General features: G+C 35.8%; 2 protein-coding genes across 2 annotated transcripts in view; one reads left to right on the top strand and one right to left on the bottom strand.

Annotated features, from left to right (window-relative positions):
* LOC123546920 (BTB/POZ domain-containing protein KCTD9-like) overlaps positions 1-5,879 on the bottom strand; it is a 46,679-nt gene extending 40,800 nt beyond the window's left edge. Inside the window, exons 1-4 of the mRNA XM_053551283.1 lie at positions 5,764-5,879; positions 5,007-5,134; positions 3,400-3,443; positions 1,586-1,706 (exon numbers count right to left, since the gene is read on the bottom strand). Of these exons, the coding sequence (XP_053407258.1) occupies positions 1,586-1,706; positions 3,400-3,443; positions 5,007-5,134; positions 5,764-5,811 (341 nt within the window). The 5' untranslated portion in view covers positions 5,812-5,879. The remainder of the gene's footprint in view (positions 1-1,585; positions 1,707-3,399; positions 3,444-5,006; positions 5,135-5,763) is intronic.
* Positions 5,880-12,930: 7,051 nt separating this feature from the next.
* Positions 12,931-18,282, top strand: LOC123543456 (G-protein coupled receptor 157-like). The gene is made up of 3 exons (XM_053551282.1): positions 12,931-13,627; positions 16,047-16,243; positions 17,664-18,282. Exons 1-3 carry the CDS (start codon positions 13,180-13,182, stop codon positions 18,027-18,029), a joined length of 1,011 nt encoding a protein of 336 aa, XP_053407257.1. The 5' UTR covers positions 12,931-13,179; the 3' UTR covers positions 18,030-18,282.
* Positions 18,283-19,137: the final 855 nt, after the last annotated feature.

Raw genomic sequence — 19,137 nt, 5'->3', positions numbered from 1 at the left:
CTTGTGTGAAGTTTCATTAAATTGTGTCAAGTGGATGAGGAGAGATGGTGCGCACAAGATTGTGTCTATGTATATAGTATAGTAACAAAAAACAAAGTCCCATAACTCTGCAAGATTTTTTTCTGAAAGAACCTAACATGCCCCATGCACAACTACTGTTGTTACTGATCACTTGTGTGAAGTTTCATTAAATTGTGTCAAGGGGATGAGGAGAGATGGTGCGCACAAGATTGTGTCTACGGACAGACAGACAGGACAGACAGACAGACAGACAACCTGAAACCAGTATACACCCCCCTTACAACTTTGTTGCCGGGGGGTACAAAAACAATTGTTTTATTAAATTAAAGTAACATCATTACATGACTATTTGTAAAGTCACAAAAACATTAATACTAATTTCCTATCTTGAATTTGATCATCATCTCTGTGGTAACAAGGCAGTCTGAAAGACAGCTGAATCCCCAGCCACTGTTATGGATAGTGAAAGGGTAAACCTTTGACCTTTAGCTGTGACCTTGACCTTGAAATGATATTGCTGACACATGAATTCTGCACAACGTCTTGATGAGGTGATCATTTGACCCAAGTTTCATGAAAATCCTTCAAGGGGTTTAGCAGATACAGAGCTCAAACATTTGACCTTGAGCTGTGATCTTGACCTTGAGTTGACATGGCTGACTCATGAGCTCTTGATGAGGTGATCAATTGGCCCAAGTTTGATGAAAATCCTTCAAGGGGTTTAGGAGATACAGAGTGGACACAAAATGGAAGACTCAAACCTTTGACCCTAAGCTGTGACCTTGACCTTGAGCCAGCACGGCTGACTCGTAAGTTCTGCACATCGTTTTGATAAGGTGATCATTTGACCCAAGTTTTATAAAATTCCTTGAAGGGCTTTAGAAGATATAGAGCGGACACGAAATGGAAGGCTAAAACCTTTGACCTTGAGTTGTGACCTTGACCTTGAGCCGGCATGGCTGACTCATGAGTTCTGCACATCGCCTTGATGAGGTGATCATTTGACCCAAGTTTGATGAAAATCTTTCAGGGGATTTAGAAGATATAGAGAGCAGACACAAAATGGAAGGCTCAAACCTTTGACCCTCAGTTGTGACCTTGGCCTTGAGCCTGCATGGCTGACTCATGGGTTCTGCACATCGTCTTGATGAGGTGATCATTTGATCCAAGTTTCATGAAAATCCTTCAAGGGGTTTAGGAGATATGGAGCAGACAAGAAAGTGTTACCAACAGACGGACGGAAGGATGGACAGAGACCATTCCTATAACCCCCCACCACTTGGGGCAGGGCTTTAAAAATAAGTAAAGTTGTAAAAGAAAAATTAAATGTGACTTTTTACGGCAATTTTTAGCTGTCATCTTCAACGTTAGACTGAAATAATAAAGACTGTACACACAACACCAAAGAAAAAAAAAATCTATTTATAATCTATTTATAACAGGTTACCGTCATGTATGTCAATTAAAAGCAAGAAATATCATCTACTATGATAATATATACTTAATTTTGTGTCCGTATCCTTTCATATAATAACATGGTGCACAAAATAACATTATCATATACCTCGTAGTAGAGAAAATAGTTCCACCGACATTCAGGGTGACCCACTCACCAGAACTACATTGTGACACCTTACATGGTGATTTATGTGGAGTTGAAACACTGGAATGATTACAAGGAGGTGCTGCAAAAATAAAACAAAAATTTAAAGATTTACAACCAAACCTAACAAAATCAATTTCACCAAAAACCCTTATTTTAATAAAGAACTGTATCACGCAGAGAACACTTGTGATAATGTGATAACTTTTTATAATGTCCTTCCAAAGAAATGATTTCTCTGAAAAGCTTTTTAATGCTGTATTCCTTTTTTTTTTTACTTCAAAACAATGTGTGTTATAACAGGTGAGGGGCTGGTGAAATTCATTTTACTGTTACAGAAGAACATTAACATATACAATGGTGATGTGACACTTTTTCAATTGACTTTTTTCCACAGACAAGTTACAGAATTTCTGTTTTAAAGAAATCCTTAACAAGGATAGATATTTTAGTTGGAATAGCACAAACAGTAGCACAGACAACTGATGGTTTTTATTTACTTTCTGATACGAGAAATATCTTCAACATTCCTGGTGATAATGGTGAAAAATGTCACCATAGGATAATTGTTTAAGAGGAAATTGTAGTTGTTTTTTTCTTTTGTTGGAATTTTCTTACACTATTTCGAGTTTTCCTGTTGTGTCTGGAAGGGAAGAATGGTTACTAAATCATTAATTTATTTTCTAACTAAACTTTATATGATGTGCATCATGAACAGTATTTTGTGTGTTTTGAGAAATTAATTCTTCAATAATAGCTTCACTACTAGATCCATTTTTAATTTTCTACTATCCTTAAATAAAGACAAGAGGGCCATGACTGACCTATACTGCTTACCTGTCTCAAGTGGGTATATGATTCCTTGGTAAAGGACCTCGATTCAATGCTACATGCCAAATATCTGAGCTCTAGGCCTTGACGTTTTAGACAGGAAGATTTTTATTGTTTTTCATATATCAGTCTATGTAAAATAAGTGACTGCCATTTGACTCCAGTGGCAAGATCTGAACAACCTTGGTAAAGGACCACTAGATGATGCTACATACCAAATGTCTATACTCTGGGTCTTGCAGCTTCAGACAAGAAGTTTTTTAAGATTTTCTTCCCTAAGTCTATGTAATACAAGTGACCCCTGGGCAGGGCTAATTTTTAACCCAGGGGCATCATTTGAGAGGATCTAGTAGGGAACCACAATGTTACAACAAACATGTATGCCCAGGGCCTTGCAGTTTTGGAGAAGAAGAGTTTCCTTTTGGTTGCTATGGCAACCAGAATTCTGTGTTCATAAGGAACATCAAGGCTAAGTTTCATCAATTTTCATCAATGATTTCAGACAAGATGTTAACACAGGAAGCAGGATGCCAGACCATCCACCTATACTAATAGTTCACCTTCAGCAAAGTTCAGGTGAGTAAAAAAGGGCATGAAATATAGCTGTTGGAAAATCAGATATTAGTATATTGAAGAAAGATTGCATTTTTGCTGCGGATACATAAATACATCCTGATGTTATGACATACAAATAAAATTAGATAATCAGTAAAAAAAAATCACCAGTAAAATATTGAATTAAATGTCACACCTACATACCTTAATATATACATGTAATAATATTGATATTTGCGTTGTGCTGAAATTAAAAGCTGTGATATTTTTGCAAATTAACATTACAGTCACTCTAAATTTTCAGTTCATCTACAGCAGTCTTAATGTCAGGAATAACTATTGAAGTCCTAAACAAGGCAGACAACTCAATATAAAAGTAAATGGAGTACCTTTAAAAGCTTCCCCTCCAGACACATACACCACATCGTCATCCCTGAAAAAGAGATTAAAACACTAAAAATACACACCACAACAAGTACGTGCAAACATATTCCATTTGTTTTAAAAAGTTAGTTTGATACATTAATTTTGGGGTGAACCTCAATGCCAGTCCTTTTAAGACAAGCCATGTAGATAACTTTTATCTAAAAATCGACTGTGCAATGCAAAGCAGACTTTCAAAACAATGTTATTTCAATTTATACAATCAGGGCACTAGACAATTTTTGGGGACAGGTGCGCGGTACCCATACCCTCAGGAAGGGGAATTTTTTGTCGTTTTAAGACAAAAACAGTCAGAGGTGTAACTGTTTCAAGTTATCGCAGTTTATAACCCATTCGAGTTACTGCGTATTCTTTCATAACTTGTTTCAGTTATCATTAGATATTACAAAGTCCTCCTGTGCCAATTCCTCATTTTGAATGAGACTAATGCAATTACTTCTTGAATCCTTGAACTTTTATCTTTCCAGCTATGCAGTAAATTTTTTTACGCAAGGCTGATAAAACTTTACACAAAAGATGTAAAGCTATAAAACTCTTAACATATCCCATTATGCTTATTGCTACTAATTTCACTTTAAAGGTCACTTTGTGAGAACAGCAAAAATACAAATGTACTTTTTTTGAATAACTTACCTGACTTAACAATATTTTATAACTAATACAGGTTATAAAATGCTTGAAAAAGTAACTGAAATAGGTTACATAACTTAAAACAGTTACACCCCTGACTGAAAGAGGGGAAGTTTTAAGCCATATATATCTGTTACTACTTTTCACACTTATTAATACTGTTCTAAATCATTTCTAACTAATGTAACTATATTGCAGAAGTAACCTTGCACTATAATATAACTTGAAAGAGAGTTCATATCTAGTTGTATCAAACAGTCAACCTATTATCTGGGGAATTTTCTTCTGAGAGGGGAAAAAAACCCATATTATTTCATGAGGGGAATGGGGCCCATATTCAGCCCTAAAAACGGCCAAACGAGTGCCCTGACAATTAAAAGAAAACGGAAGAGAAGGAAGTATTATGATGTTTATAGTCTTAACAAAATACTGTATACATCTTACTTTGTGCAGCATATATTTCAAACAAAAACATTATGAGCCTTTAAGGTCATAGATGATCAATCTGACTAAAGTACTTGATCTTCTAAACGAAGATCTGAGAACGACCCATTCACATTCGTCTTCTGTATATTTTGGATTTCCATTATTGCTATTTTTATGTTATCCAATCAGACGACTTGTTCGATTGTCAAAGGATAAGAAAAATATGCGGTTATTCCAGGACTCGAACCTGGGACCCCTCGCTTACAAAGTAAGTGGCCTACCGACTGAGCTAACCGGCTACCTGATACATTACGACATAAGAATTGTAAATATCAAAAGTCAATGCTACATGTAGATTTGCAAGATGTTGTAAGCTAGGCTGTGATTGGCTAGCGAAAGAGCCGTCAGAACAAGCAATGAATAGGTCGTTTTCAGATCCTATGCGTAATATAGGAGATGTACTTTAGTCAGATTGATAGATGATCTAAGATCCTACCTGAGCAGTGACACTTCATCTATGAGCCCGCCTTGAGGAGTGTAGATTTTTCTGCCCACAAAGCCCAATTTCTTGCTTGCATCTGACAGAACATCTTCCAAAGAAGAACAGTGGGTCACAGATATAACCTGGAAAAAACAAAACATTTCATTGCTGAATTCATCATATTCAATATTCGCTCCCCTCACAATTTGTGTGTAACTTCTTTATCAAACTCACGTTCAGCAGCTACTGAGCAGTCCAAGAAGTTGCCAGCTGCACCATTTACTCAATAGCATTTTTTCTCGGACCCCGTTGATGCGAGGGGGATACCCGGGATTACCCCCTCCCAAACCCATCCTCTCCACCCCCCCAATGCTCAAATCGTCCCCACGCCACTGGGACTATATGGTTCAAGACAACACAAGAGTAGACTGAAATCAGCTGTGTGACTATCAGTTTTAATCTAAGCACCAACTAGATTTTTCTAAATGAGGAAGCCCTGTGTCTGTCTTTGTCTTACTCTCAATTAGCACAGGAAACTTAAATTATATCCATAAGCTACCACAAGTCTTTTTTACAGAATTATGGTGGCTTATGGATAGAATTTCAATTTCCTGAGCTCCTACTCAGTGTCAGTAGTCTATTGAAATTTATAGACTCGAACAGAGTGAATTGATCTAGTGGCTAGTTAGTTGATTGTCACAAATTTATCATAGTTTAAAATAGAAATGTAACTTATTTGCTTCATGAGCAAGAACAAGGCAACTAATCTTACCTTCCCGTCAACAAAACGTCCATTCTTGAAGATAACTACTCTTTTCATTTTTTTCAAAGAAAATTCATTTCTTGTCAGTCCATACACAAGCTCTCGGGCTTTCTAAACACTGTGGATAAATGCAAATTGTATCCAAATAATAGCTAGTGTATTCTATTTTTAGACATAATTTTTGTTACTATATTTAGAAGATGAAACATCGCAGGCTCGTAGCCGAGTTAGGCATATATGCAACCCCCAAGGGGGGTATTCGATCTACTCCTTACCATGGAAAAAAAATGGCGGCCAAATCTGAAAATGTGAGTTTTTCTTACTTTTTTGCTTTTTCAAGGATATCTAGACAATAACACATGTCTATCAACCTTCTCCACTGTTTTCTCCATCTACCGGTACCTTTCACTTTGGAAACAGCACTTTAATTTGTGAATGCTGGTCATGAAATTCGAATCGATGGAAAATTCTCTGGTAAACACGGGATAAGGAATAGTGCAACTTGCAAAAATGGTCTTTTTACCTAATATACCGCAGGTTGTAAGCTATTTTTCTGATTTGAAGGAATATTTCCACATATTTATCTAATACTGTTGGTTTTGAGCAGATCACAGTTCGTATTTTCAAAAAAACACAATTTTTGTCCGATGGTAAGGAACAGTGTGCGAAAATTAGAGGATAAGGTGCAGTGCAATTTTTTCAAACGGATTTTTCAGTTTTCTCTCATCATTTCGTCACCTTAGCGCAAAAAGTGAATAAGTCCTTCTTTAAGTCAATGCAGTTATCCACTTCTTGCACTGAGGTGACGATTTCTGAGATAACCAGTTGACATTTTTATACCATGTTATAATTAAAGAGGTCTGAATCGTGACCCTGGCTGTTAAACTACACTAATATTGTAGATGAACCATAGTGTAAACCCTCCTATCGTTAAGTTTTAAATGATGAACAATCGAGTGTTCCTTATCGTGGTTGTTTAAAAATAGGCTCCGGAAGCAAATTAAACATCCTATAATTCCAATGAATATGTGTTTATACTTGTTACCAAATGTCAATTGGATTTATCATATCCATAATCCAAAAAATGTACAAAAGACAATTTAAAATGATACATACGTTACTGGCGCCATGCGCAAGTTTTATACAAAAAATCACAACGCTTGACCGCTTTTATAGTTAATGACGGATTTTTTAGTAAATGCAAGGAATACATGTTCCCTAATTATTAATAACTGCATCATAATATGTATGTTTGTGTTATTACGATTCCTAAACAATAAAACAGATATGACGCCAATGAAGGAATACTTTGGTTATGGATCTATCCTACTATGAATATATGAGCTTGACATATAAAGAATATCGTTTTTATGTCTTTATAGGTTATTTCTAGTTTTTGTTTCAACTACATGTTATAACATTTGATACAAGATATACTTAGTAGTGATATATTTTTCACTTAAACTTTCCTTATGTAAAGATTCCACTTTCTATGATACAAACGTTACATTTATTCTAAGACACTGAAAATCACAGCAGTTCATGTTGAACTAAGAGTAGTTTTTTCATGCCAAAACAGTATATGCATTTTCAATACATCAATCATTTGTCTGTTATGAAGCAGAGGTCCTTCTTAATTTAAATGGCATAAGAAATGGCAAAATGATACGTGATCGATACAAACGTTACCAATCTTATTTAAAATAACATAAACAAGAAAGTGTCACTCAGTTTTAATTGACAGTGTCATCAGTTTGTATCGTCTATGTCGTAAGATGCAGATTTCACACAGGTTAAGTCGCACATTTGTCCTTGAAGACGTGTTTTCTTTTTCTGAAAATGTTCAATGGGCTCCGCTGGTAATGTTCGGTTTAAATAGGAAGCTTAAAGTAAAACCTATTTGTGATTATATGACAATTATATTTTTTTGTTTCAATTAAATTTATGTTGTTGTACATATTGAGTACGCTATAAACACAGTACAAATTATTGATACATACGTTACGTATGGTAACGTATCTATCCTTTCATGCCTCATATATTACTTTTTATACAACATGAGGCTTCTTTTATTTTTTGAAGTCTAGTTTCCAAGATAATACGCTCAGGCGTTTTAATTTGCTAAAAAGTTTTGTTTTTATCACTATTTTTGTTTAAAACACGTCATGCAAATTCTATTTTTAAAATCTGATAATATATGCTTTAATATTAATTTCTTGCTAAAAAGGTTTTGTTTACAGAATTGGTCGTATGTCATAGTGTTTTTAGCATAAAGATACATGTTTAACATATTTTTGAATACAAAATGAATGGAAACAGCATACCCGTGGTACCCATAGCACAGTGATCGGTAACGTATGTAACAATACATAGGTTATTGGTGTATCACTGTTGACTTGTGGTGGGTTGCACATCAGGTTAACATTATTGTAACATCAAGGGCTAAAATCTGAAAGGTGTATCGAGAATGTGAGAAGGCTAAAGACAGTGCGCTACTTTAAAAAGAGAGAATCAGACAGTGAAACTATTACCTCCCTGCTAATTATATCCTTTGGCAAACAGAAAATGGAGGAGAGAAAATAAGAAAAACAAAACGAGAAACGGACTTCGAGACTTCGAAAAAAAAACAGTACTTTTTCACAAGAAATGTATAATATGACATTATACATTCCCTGTGAAAATGTACCGTGTTTCTTTCGGAGTATCGAGATTGTTTCTTAGTTTGTTGAATAGGCTTTGGTTGTTCGGGCGCAGGCTTAACCGAAAAGATAGTGTTTGTAGTTTTACTAAGAACGTATGCGACCTTATATTACTTTATTTTCGTATCTATTAAAATCGATACCTTAAAACAAATCGCTGCCGTAGAACTGGTAGCTAAAAGGTAAAAGAGCTAGCTTTAATTACTGTTAAGGTAAAAATCTGCAAGTAAAAGGGCATAAAGTTTTGTTCCAACCGTGATATATCTTGAAATATTTTTTTACAAGACTGTTAATATATTTGAAAAAGTCTTTACAGTAAAGACAGACTTAATAGAACTGTTAACTCTGAATGAAATTTTATATGTAGAATTGTTGGTTTTTGTTGGTGCTTTGTTCATGAATGTGGTTGTACTCAAATAAAATTATCTTTTCTTCATTAGTGATTGTGATTCATGGATTCAGTGACAAAAGCACTTGTTATAAGAGCTGCCACTTACAAATATACAAGAGAACGAGATTATCAAAGCCACCTTTGAAAATACGAATAATTAATTTGACAATCGTAAGAAATAATTAATTTGAATAAGTAAGTATTTGTGCTTTTGATTTACAATGGTCGGCTTCAATTTGATGGCAATCTTGAACACGAATTTTGATGCCCGAAAATGAATTTATTAGTTAATTTGGGATACATACGTTACCATCAGCATATTTCTGATCAGTTTTGACAAGTTTAATATGTGTTATTGTTGATTGACATAAATGTTTCCAAGAAAAGCTTGATAATTAAATGTTCTTAAATTCGTGGTATAAGATACATAATGTTGGTAAATAACAATCATATTTGCCACATATTAAGCCTTACTTGAATGTATTTTTTTCTCATACCTATGTGCAATGATACTTACGTTACTTTTGTAATGCAGCTTAAGATACAAGCAGGACACATAAAATATTCAAATTGCTCTTCCAAATATATATGTTAATGGCATCGTAAGAGTATATCTATGATTTTATGAGCTTATTATGTTTGCGATTTGCCTTTTGTCAACGTTTTTAAATATGTTTTGTTACAGTTAAATGTTCGTTCAATAATCTACTAGCGAACTCGCGAGGTAATATTCCTTAATAACTCTAAGCCAACGTTAACTTAAAATGTAAGAGTTAACCATAATTATGAAAAGTCGTATACATAGTTATAGCTTCAACCATGAATAATTTCTGGTCTTTGTATCCATAAAATCGTGAATTAGTGCGCCTAAATGTCGCATAACGTATGTATTTTAACGCAAAATTACAAAGAATGCATAACACCTAAACAAGTTAAGTGGTGTTGCTGAGTTTTCACTATCTTTAGTAAAACACATTGTATTTTAAGTAGGTTTACCTTTTAATGGTTTTTTAAGACAAAAAAAATAATATTTCAACATTTTTGTAAGGCAATTGCTTGTTATTAATGACTTTGGGCGCTATACCAAATAGAAAGTTATAAGTACTTAAATGTTGGCGAGGGATACTATATTAAATACTTGCTGAACTTATGGCTTTCAGTACATCACGTGTCTGATAGACAGGCGGATACCTTTTAAATCTTACTACATTTAGCAAGAGATAGTTATAAATGATCACTAAAATATTATTGTAATAGAATTTTACTTGATTGTCTCTGAAAAGAGCAAAGTAAAAAGTTGCTTGAAGAAGTGAACTGCACCTTATCCTCTTATTTTCGTACACTGTTCCTTACCATCAGACAAAAAACTGTGTAATTTAAAATTACGACTTTTAATCGGCTCCAACCTAACCATGATGGAAATATATATTGATTCTTTTCTTCTAATTAGAAAAATAGCTCACAATTATTTGAATTATAAGGAAAAAAGACCATTTTTGCTAATCGCACTATTCCTTATCCCGTGTTTACCGGAGGATTTTCCATCGATTCAAATCCCATGACCAGCATTCCAGACAAACTACAGCACTGTTTCCAATGTTAAAGGTACCGATAGATAGAAAAAACAGTGGAGCAGGTTGATAGCCATGTGTCATGGTCTAGAAATCCTTAAAAAAGATAAAAAGTAAGAAAAACTCACATTTTCAGTTTTGGCCGCCATTTTGTTTTGGTGGTAAGGAGTAGATCGAATACCCCCCTTGAACCCCTAGGCGCTTTGAAAAAAAATCTAATCATAGGTTGTGATTTTCTCAAAATATAATTTGCCAGGTTATGGTAAAAAGTTAATAAAATAATGATATGAGATTATTGTGTAAATGGTCCCTTTTTTTATTTCACCTTGAGACCAATTACCCAGATAGCAGACAGTGGTTGGCCCAACGCCATTTTGCTAATTGGGGCAACGTTGGCCCAACGGTTAGTACACCGTTGGCCCAACGACTGTTTTCCGATTCCTGTCGTTGGCCCTCCATTGGCCCAACGACTGGTTTCCTACTCCTATCATTGGCCCTCCATTGGCCCAATGACTCGTTTCCTACTACTATCGTTGGCTGCTCATTGGCCTAGCGACTGGTTTTCTACTCATATCGTTGGCCCTCCATTGGCCCAACGGCTGGTTTCCTACTCATATCGTTGGCCCTCCATTGGCCCAACGACTGGTTTCCTACTCATATCGTTGGCCCTCCATTGGCCCAGCGACTGGTTTCCTACTTGTATTGTTGGCCCTGCATTGTCCCAACAACTGGTTTATTTAAATTCCTACTCCTATAATTGGCTCTCCATTGGCCCAGTGACTTGTTTCCTACTCAATCGTTGGCCCTCCATTGATATTTTAAAAACATTCATAAACGGTTTTGTTTTGTCTGAGCCCAACGGTTCTTTGAAAGAACAGGCTGTTAAATTAATCGCCGGGTAATTTTTTATTCAAAATATATTAGTCTTTGTGGGAAATACTAGTACGGTGTTTTAATTTTACTGCAAAGACATTTAAGTGCTCATAATCCTTAACTAATAACTTTGTTTTTAAAGTCTTCTAAAGCCTAGTCCAAATAACAACACGTTCTGGGACCGCGTGATAACTTTTGACTGTCACCGTCCCTTCGTTAGAGGGATGACTACTAAAAATTAAGTAATCCCGATAATATGGACAGCCATAGCTGTCTTCTGATGTTGAAATAGCACTTTATGCTGTACATATATCAGTATATGAAGTGCCTCTACTTGTATGTGCAGTGCTTATACTTGTATATGATGCGCTTAACACTGTATATGGGGTGCTTTCATCAGTATGTGCTGCGTTTTTTAAACTTCATATTCGATCCTTTCAGACATATGCAATGCTTTCACTCTGATTGTGCTGTATATTTAACTTTATATGCGATCGTTTCAACTGTTTATGTGGTGCTTTCAACTTTATATGCATCGCCTTTATCTGTATATGCCGTGCATTTAACAATGTTTATTGTACTTTTAACTTTATGCGGATTTAACTGTGTACGGGATGCTCTTATCTGTATCTGTATATACGGTGATTTTCACTTTATATGTTTTGCTTTTGACTTTATATTGGATGCTTTAAAATACATATGCTGTGCTTTTAACTTTATATGATAAGCTTTCTACTGTATACGTGGTACTTGCAACTGTATATGGATTGGGTTTACATTTTCATGCGGTGGTTTCAGCTGCACATGCGATAATTTCAGCTCTATATTTGTGGTGCTTTCTAATGTGTATAAAACAATATGGCTTATTTTCGTAAAAAAAAATCTTATTTTCGCGAAAATAACCTTATTTTCTCACTTTAGGCCTACCCCGAACCGGTGTAGAAGAGGCAGAATGCCCTCGAATAATATCCTATGTCGGATGTTTTCGACAATATTCGTTAACTTTCGTAATATTCCGATCTCATAATAGAGTTTGCACATAATGTTATTTGCACCGCATATAAAGTTGAAACACCGGATATAAATACAGATGGAAGCACCGCATGTACAGTGTTAAGCTTTTTATATACATGTATAAGCACTGTATATATAGGTATAGGCATTTCATATACCGGTATATGTACTGCATAAAGTCACTATATCAACATCAGCTAGGGCGTTCCATACGATAAGCCAAATGAGTAAGGCTAATAAAAGTCAATGCCTGTTAAAGTTTCGAACAACCGGTCCTGAACGTATTCTTAAACAATCCTATTTTACACACATAACACTAATCACTACTGTTACTATTTTATAAATAGGACAGACATTGGGCCGATCTGCTGATATTCTGACCACATATCTTTATATGTATCCGATATGGGCATGCTCGCTGGGTAGGGCTCGACCCAGTTCGAACACTATCTGGTCACATTAAATGTCCTGCCGTGACCTCTGTGGCTACCTCAGGTATCAGATCTTTGTCTCTAAACTGTTTAGTCTATAAAACCTACACGTCAATTTATCTCATTCAGTAAGTGCAATCTGACTTAAGTACTTGATCTTCTAAACGAAGCGTAGCGTAATAGGAGATGTACTTTAGTCAGATTGTGTATCATAAAGTTATGGAAAAGATTTGTGAAGAGGCGGTTTTTGAATTGTGGAGAAGCTAGCGAAGTATCCGAATATCAGTGAAAAAAGCGAACTACTGATTCATAAAATTATGTTTTATATGTCTGTACAGACATTCAACGCTCGAATTGATTAGCACATAAACATATGTACACTATTCGTTTGCTTTCGTTTTTCGTATGATAAAAAATTATTAATCAAAACTTCCGGACATTCAGAAATGGAGGGACAAACGGTGACTTTAGCTGTATATAACTTGGTACTGACTGGGATGAGTAGTTGCTTGTCTATTATTGGCGGAATTGTTATTTTAGTGACATACTTTACAATTAGAGAAATACAGAATTTCACTAGGAAATTACTTGTTTATCTCACACTGGCTGACCTATTTACCGCCGTCGGCAATTTAACTGCCGTCGTGCGCTATGCATACGCCCACGACGGCAAGGATCATGTAGCTGAAAACTGTACCTCTGTTAATAAAATTACAGAAAATGAGTACTTATGTATTGGACAAAGTTTTGTAACGACGTTTTCGAATCTAGCTTCTTTCCTATGGACCGCCGTTATTGCAATACATCTGTGGTCATCTGTCATAATAAGAACGCGACGAACAGAAGTATACTACATGCACGCGCTGTATCACGTGCTGTGTTGGATAGTTCCATGTAAGTAGATTTAGATCGAAATTTGATTGTAAGATGAAATGAAACAAGAAAATTCGACGAATTGGTATCCTCCGCCGAATGGGTTTGTGGTGAGGAATGGCAAAGAAATAAAGCCGGCAAAAAGTTAAGAATGTTACTAAGAGGCAAATAATTTTATTACATTTGAACTTAAAAGAACAGATGTCCTTAGCACAATCAAGTTAGAAATCTTGAAAGTGGGCGGTGATTGGGTGGGAGGTGGGGGGTACAATTTCACATATTGATAAATATTCATGGAAGGTTTGAAAAAAAAAATAGTGGGAGGGGGATGTGACCAGGTGAGGGTATAAAACTTCACATGTTGATAAAAAATATTGATGGAATATAAAAAATGGAGAGAAAAATTGCGGGGGGAGGGTTGGGGGGGGTTGCATGATCGTGGTGGTGGAGGTGACTGGGTGGTGGAGCGAGGTGGAGGGAGGGTACAACTTTGCATGTTGATAAATATTCATGGCAGGTTTAAGGTTTAAAAAAAAAGAAAAAATGAAAAAAAAATATGGGGGAAGTGCGAGTGACCAGGGCGGTGGGGGTTTCCGGGTGTGGGAACACAACTTCACATGTTGCTAATAAATGTTCATGGGAAAAGATGAAAGAAGTTTAATGAAATTCTACCAATTGGTTAGTTTGTTATGTACATACATGGGGATTTTTAAACAATTAAAGGGCAATAACTCTGAAGTTAATAAAGCGATCCTGGCGAAATTGTGTGTGCACTACCACATTATGATGATCTAAATTCAGTCTAAGTTTCATAGTTCTAGGTCAAATATGTCATATTTATAGTACCCTATATAGTTAACACTAGAAACTATTAAGAGCCATAATTCTGGCGTTACCCGGGTAATCTGACTGAAACTTGACGTGCCGCATTTCATTATAGTGATGAATATGCATATGAAGTTTTATCAAAGTATTCCATACCACTTCCTAAATATGGCTCCGGACGGACGGAAAGACATACGGACGGACGGACGGACGGACTAAGGAACAACGCCAAAAGTATATCCCTCCGCCTTCGGCGGTGGATAATGAACGTATTGCCATGGGAAACAGAAAGAAAGTGGCATTATTATGATCGTCATAACGGCCTCGATCAGCTGAGCTAATATTTCGTTCTTCTTCTGAAAGCAGTCTTTTCTTTGCAGCATTTATGACAGTTCAGATAAACGTTTTACGGTAGAATGTATTGTTGCCTATTAATATAGTGATGTAGTAATACTTAAAACACATATCACTGGAATCTGAGGAAACAAGGTTTGGATGGAAATTTCATGAATTTGCAATAAAAATGGGATGAAGAGATGAAGTTTTTCAACTGCATTTCATAGAAAACAAATAAAATTTAATCACTGATTGTACAAGGTTATATGTTCATCTGTTGTATCAGGTTTCTACATATACACGGTGATTTATCAGTTAATTAATTGATATCACATCAGACTTAACAGTTAATAAAAGATCCTTTATCTTTTGTTACTGATATCCATTGAGGAAGTGTTGAATAGAGCCAATTAAAAAAAAACTACCGGGTATTGCTCAAGATTTGATTACCTTTTTCTCTGCTTAGTAAGTCTGTCCAGAGCGCATAAATTATAAATGTCCCAGTCGCTGTGTTTTATTATGAAAATGGAGTTATATTTACTGAAGCTGGAACTGAATATGATTCTGTATATTCATGACAGATGAGTTCCAATATCTATTAATTCAAGTATTCAGGGATTTTCTTATTTATGAACAAAAACATACCAAGTGTTCTCCACTTATTTCTTAGGTAAATCATGTTTACTTGTTATTACATGTATCAAATTATTTTACCTAGTGTTCATGCATGTGCAAACCGTGCCTTTAAACGCACTTTATTCAGCGTATGCGCGTTAAAATTTAGCAGGTACACAAACATAACACAAGAAATCCTATCAAGACACGAAGTCTATATGGGGCCCATATGCACTGTATATGGGAAATTTATGGGACCCATATGCACCGTATATGGGAAAATGTGTATAATTATGGTTCCATTAGCATTGTAAGCATTTGTCCATATTGCAACCATATACTGGGGATCTCAGCAATTTGGTTTTCCAGAACGTTAATTTTAAACTTATAAGTATCATTACTATTATAAAAAAATCGTACATTTTTTTCGTCACATTTTAATACATTTCCTTGCGAGCAAAGAAATCTGATTCTTAGAGTGACATGGGTGACAGCTCTTAATTTCAGTTTGTCAGTAATTTTGTACTTGAAAAATATTGTAAAGATGTTTAGCTTTATTACATACACTGAATTAGTTAAGTACAAGTATGACCTATTCGATCAAGATTCGCCAAAATACCGTAACTGTTTCGTACTAAAGTAATTTGCTTTTTTGATTTTACAGTAATTATTGTTCTGATACTGCTGCACAAGGACTGTCTAGGAGAAGATTTCTGCTATGGTACCGGAGTGTGGTGTGGAATAAAGAGCAACTTGCCGCCGCAGGAAATACGGACATGGATGTATATAGCAGATATTGGATGGCAGATCGCTTGTTACTTAACAGCATGTTTCCTCTACATCCATCTGAAATTTTATCTGGTAAGCATTCTTAAATCTAGCATATCAGCTTTCATGAAGGTACATTGTATATAATATAAGTTTCATGCCATAACTAGTCATGAGTTCGAGCTCTGGACACAGCTGTTCAGCTTTCTTATCTGTATATTTGCTGGTTTCACGGAGTACGCTCAATATCTATGTAGCAGAATTCTGCTGGGGGTGTTACATTTTCCATTACCTTTTTTAAACAGACTCCATCAAACCGAGCGTGTTATTATTTTTCTATTGTGGGTTCTATACTTTCAAAGATCCTATTCATTTGGTAGGACTGAAAGATTCTACAACTGATGATGTTGTTCCCATGCTCTGGATTTGACATTATGTTGAAGAAATTCCACACTCAGAGCAAACTTTTACCTAGTGTAATTTTCGGCAGTGTGTCACTGCCTTCTTCAGCATTGACTGACCGGTGTTATGGTAGGTCACGCGATCGGACATTGTCAAAACACCGGACATACCATCAAATCTGAAAACACCGAGATTCTGACAAGTGGAAGTGGACTCATCAAACGCAAAGTCAAAGAGGCTATAGAGATAAAACAGCGGAGACCATCGCTCAGCCGAGACAATGGCCTGGAGCTCACCCCCCCCCCCCCCCCCCAACCCCCCTCTTGCTTCTACGAACCTCTCCTCCGATCACGTGACCTTCCTACGTCACGTGACCTACCATAACACCGGTCAGTCAGTGCCGACGAAAGCAGTGAGTCACTGCCTGCCGAAAATTACGCTAGGTAACAGTTTGCTATGTGTATGGAATTTCTTCAACATAATGAAAGTTTCTAATTTCTAAAATAATTTGTTTTAATCGATTTGAGGATTTTCCTCGTTTTTTATTGACAACAAGCACAGAATCATGAATCATTGGCCAGTTAAAGGATCGTGATTCAAAATCTAAACATTTATAATGTTGAATTCTTGAAAAAAGAATCATATATAAAATTCATCAAGTTAATATTTGTGTTTGTAATAGGCTTTTAATTTCAAATCCAAGCAAAGGTGTGCTCGAGTGTAAAACGGGAACAATTCTGAATTCATTTCTGTAATACTTATAGTAATTCGGGTTGTTCCATAAAACAGTTGGGGAAAAGCAGATATTGTGAATGGAATCTGCGTATTCGTGAGCAATACTGTAATGGCGATTTGGCATGGAATGTAAAATGGTCGAAGTTTGTGAAACACATTTAAATTGACAGCGTTTTAATTAGTGTAGAGAGCAAGACCCATATAAATGCGCATTTTCCAATCACTGTTTTGAGGAGCATTTAGTGTGTGTTAACAAATCTCAGACTTTACTTGAAAACTTTATGGAATATTTCGCAACCAATTTTATCTGAGAACCAATTTCAACTAAGAATCAAATGAGCGTAACAATTATCTCGCAAAATGTTTCATATTTCAGAAACTGCACCACAAAAGTTCACAACTTGCGTCTTTATCAGACACGCTGCGCAATGAAGACGAAAACTTTGTGTTTGTGTGGATGGTCATTTATTTGCTCAAACTCTGGGGATTTACTCGATTCTTTATAACAACATATGCCGATCTTGATGTTTTGCAGCAACAACATATGAAGGGTTTTCTAGACTTTTTACTTACAATGCAAAGTTATGGTGCCAGCGGCCAAGCTTTCTGGAACTGCATACTCTTCTGCGTTCTTGACAAAACTGTAAGGAAACATTTGAAGGCTTGGATATTAAGATGCTGCAATGCTGGACAAGAAAGAGATAGACTATTGGGTGATATGTCAACGCAAGAATACTGTTAAATTAATGCTAAAACATATTATAAATAGAACTTCATACATTTGAAAAAGTTCGAGTCGAAGTGAATGTTAAAGACTCAGTGACTACTTTCATTGTCAGATACTGTATGTCTATCGTGAGTTTCCATCAGCTCGAAATCGTTTGATACATTGCGTTAGAGAAACAGATATAATGCATCCTAAATCGGTTATGAGTTTTGGGCTCCATTTTTACCTAGTTTCTCTGAAATATATTCACTAAATATCACATATTGAACCGACTTAGCAGCGGTGACCTTGTCCTTGGACTTAAAAAGCCCACAACTAATTTAATGCATCTTTTTATATTATGCGCGTACTGATAGATAAGATTCACCCAAAAGGTTCACTAAATATATTTTAGATGACCCGTAGTGACAATCTCCAATTTTTATTTAATATCAAGTGTGCGTTAAGCTACATTTTCAGCCAAAGAATGTCGAATACAATACCGAGAAACATGTTCAGCTACCAAGTGTTACTATCTTAAGTTCTTGCCCACAGATATCTATAATGCAAACCCATAGATGAGGGGCCTCCGTGGCCGAGTGGTTAAGGTCACTGACTTTGAATCACTTGCCTCTCATCGATGTAGTTTCGAGCCTCACTCGGGATGTTGAATTCTTAATGTGAGGAAGCCATCCAGATGGCTTACGGAAGACCGGTGGTTCTACCCAGGTGCCCGCTCGTGATGAAATAATGCTCCATTGTTGCGCTAAATAAACCAACTGCAGTTTTGTTATATACAGTACTTTATTCTAAAACTAACGAATAAAATAAACCGGAAATACAGGGAAGTTCCCTTTTAAAGATAATACACTGGATTAATTTTGACCATGAAAGATCATGTATCAAATAGTTAAACTGCACGTATTTATTCACAGTCCGACTGATATCTTCCTAAGCATACTGAATTTCTAATTCATATAGATATATTAGGCTATTAAAGGTACAGTTAGAATAAACGATTTATTAACGGTAATGTAAGTGTGTGGTGGAAATAGGGGATACGGGGTAAAATTCCACACATTTCACACATTTCCAAATTTAGATGTACTCATGGCGTAGAATTCTTCACGTGAGGAAGCCATCC

This window comes from Mercenaria mercenaria, chromosome 9, assembly GCF_021730395.1.
Source record: "Mercenaria mercenaria strain notata chromosome 9, MADL_Memer_1, whole genome shotgun sequence".
Classification (NCBI taxonomy): Eukaryota; Metazoa; Mollusca; class Bivalvia; order Venerida; family Veneridae; genus Mercenaria; species Mercenaria mercenaria.
Note: the sequence above shows the minus strand (reverse complement) of the source record. Positions and strands in the feature narration are given on the sequence as shown.

Coding starts and splice junctions, on each gene's coding strand:
- LOC123543456 (XM_053551282.1), top strand. CDS start 13,180: ATGGAGGGACAAACGGTGACTTTAGCTGTATATAACTTGGTACTGACT. Junction 13,628..16,046: donor GCTGTGTTGGATAGTTCCAT/GTAAGTAGATTT, acceptor TTGATTTTACAG/TAATTATTGTTCTGATACTG. Junction 16,244..17,663: donor TCCATCTGAAATTTTATCTG/GTAAGCATTCTT, acceptor TTCATATTTCAG/AAACTGCACCACAAAAGTTC.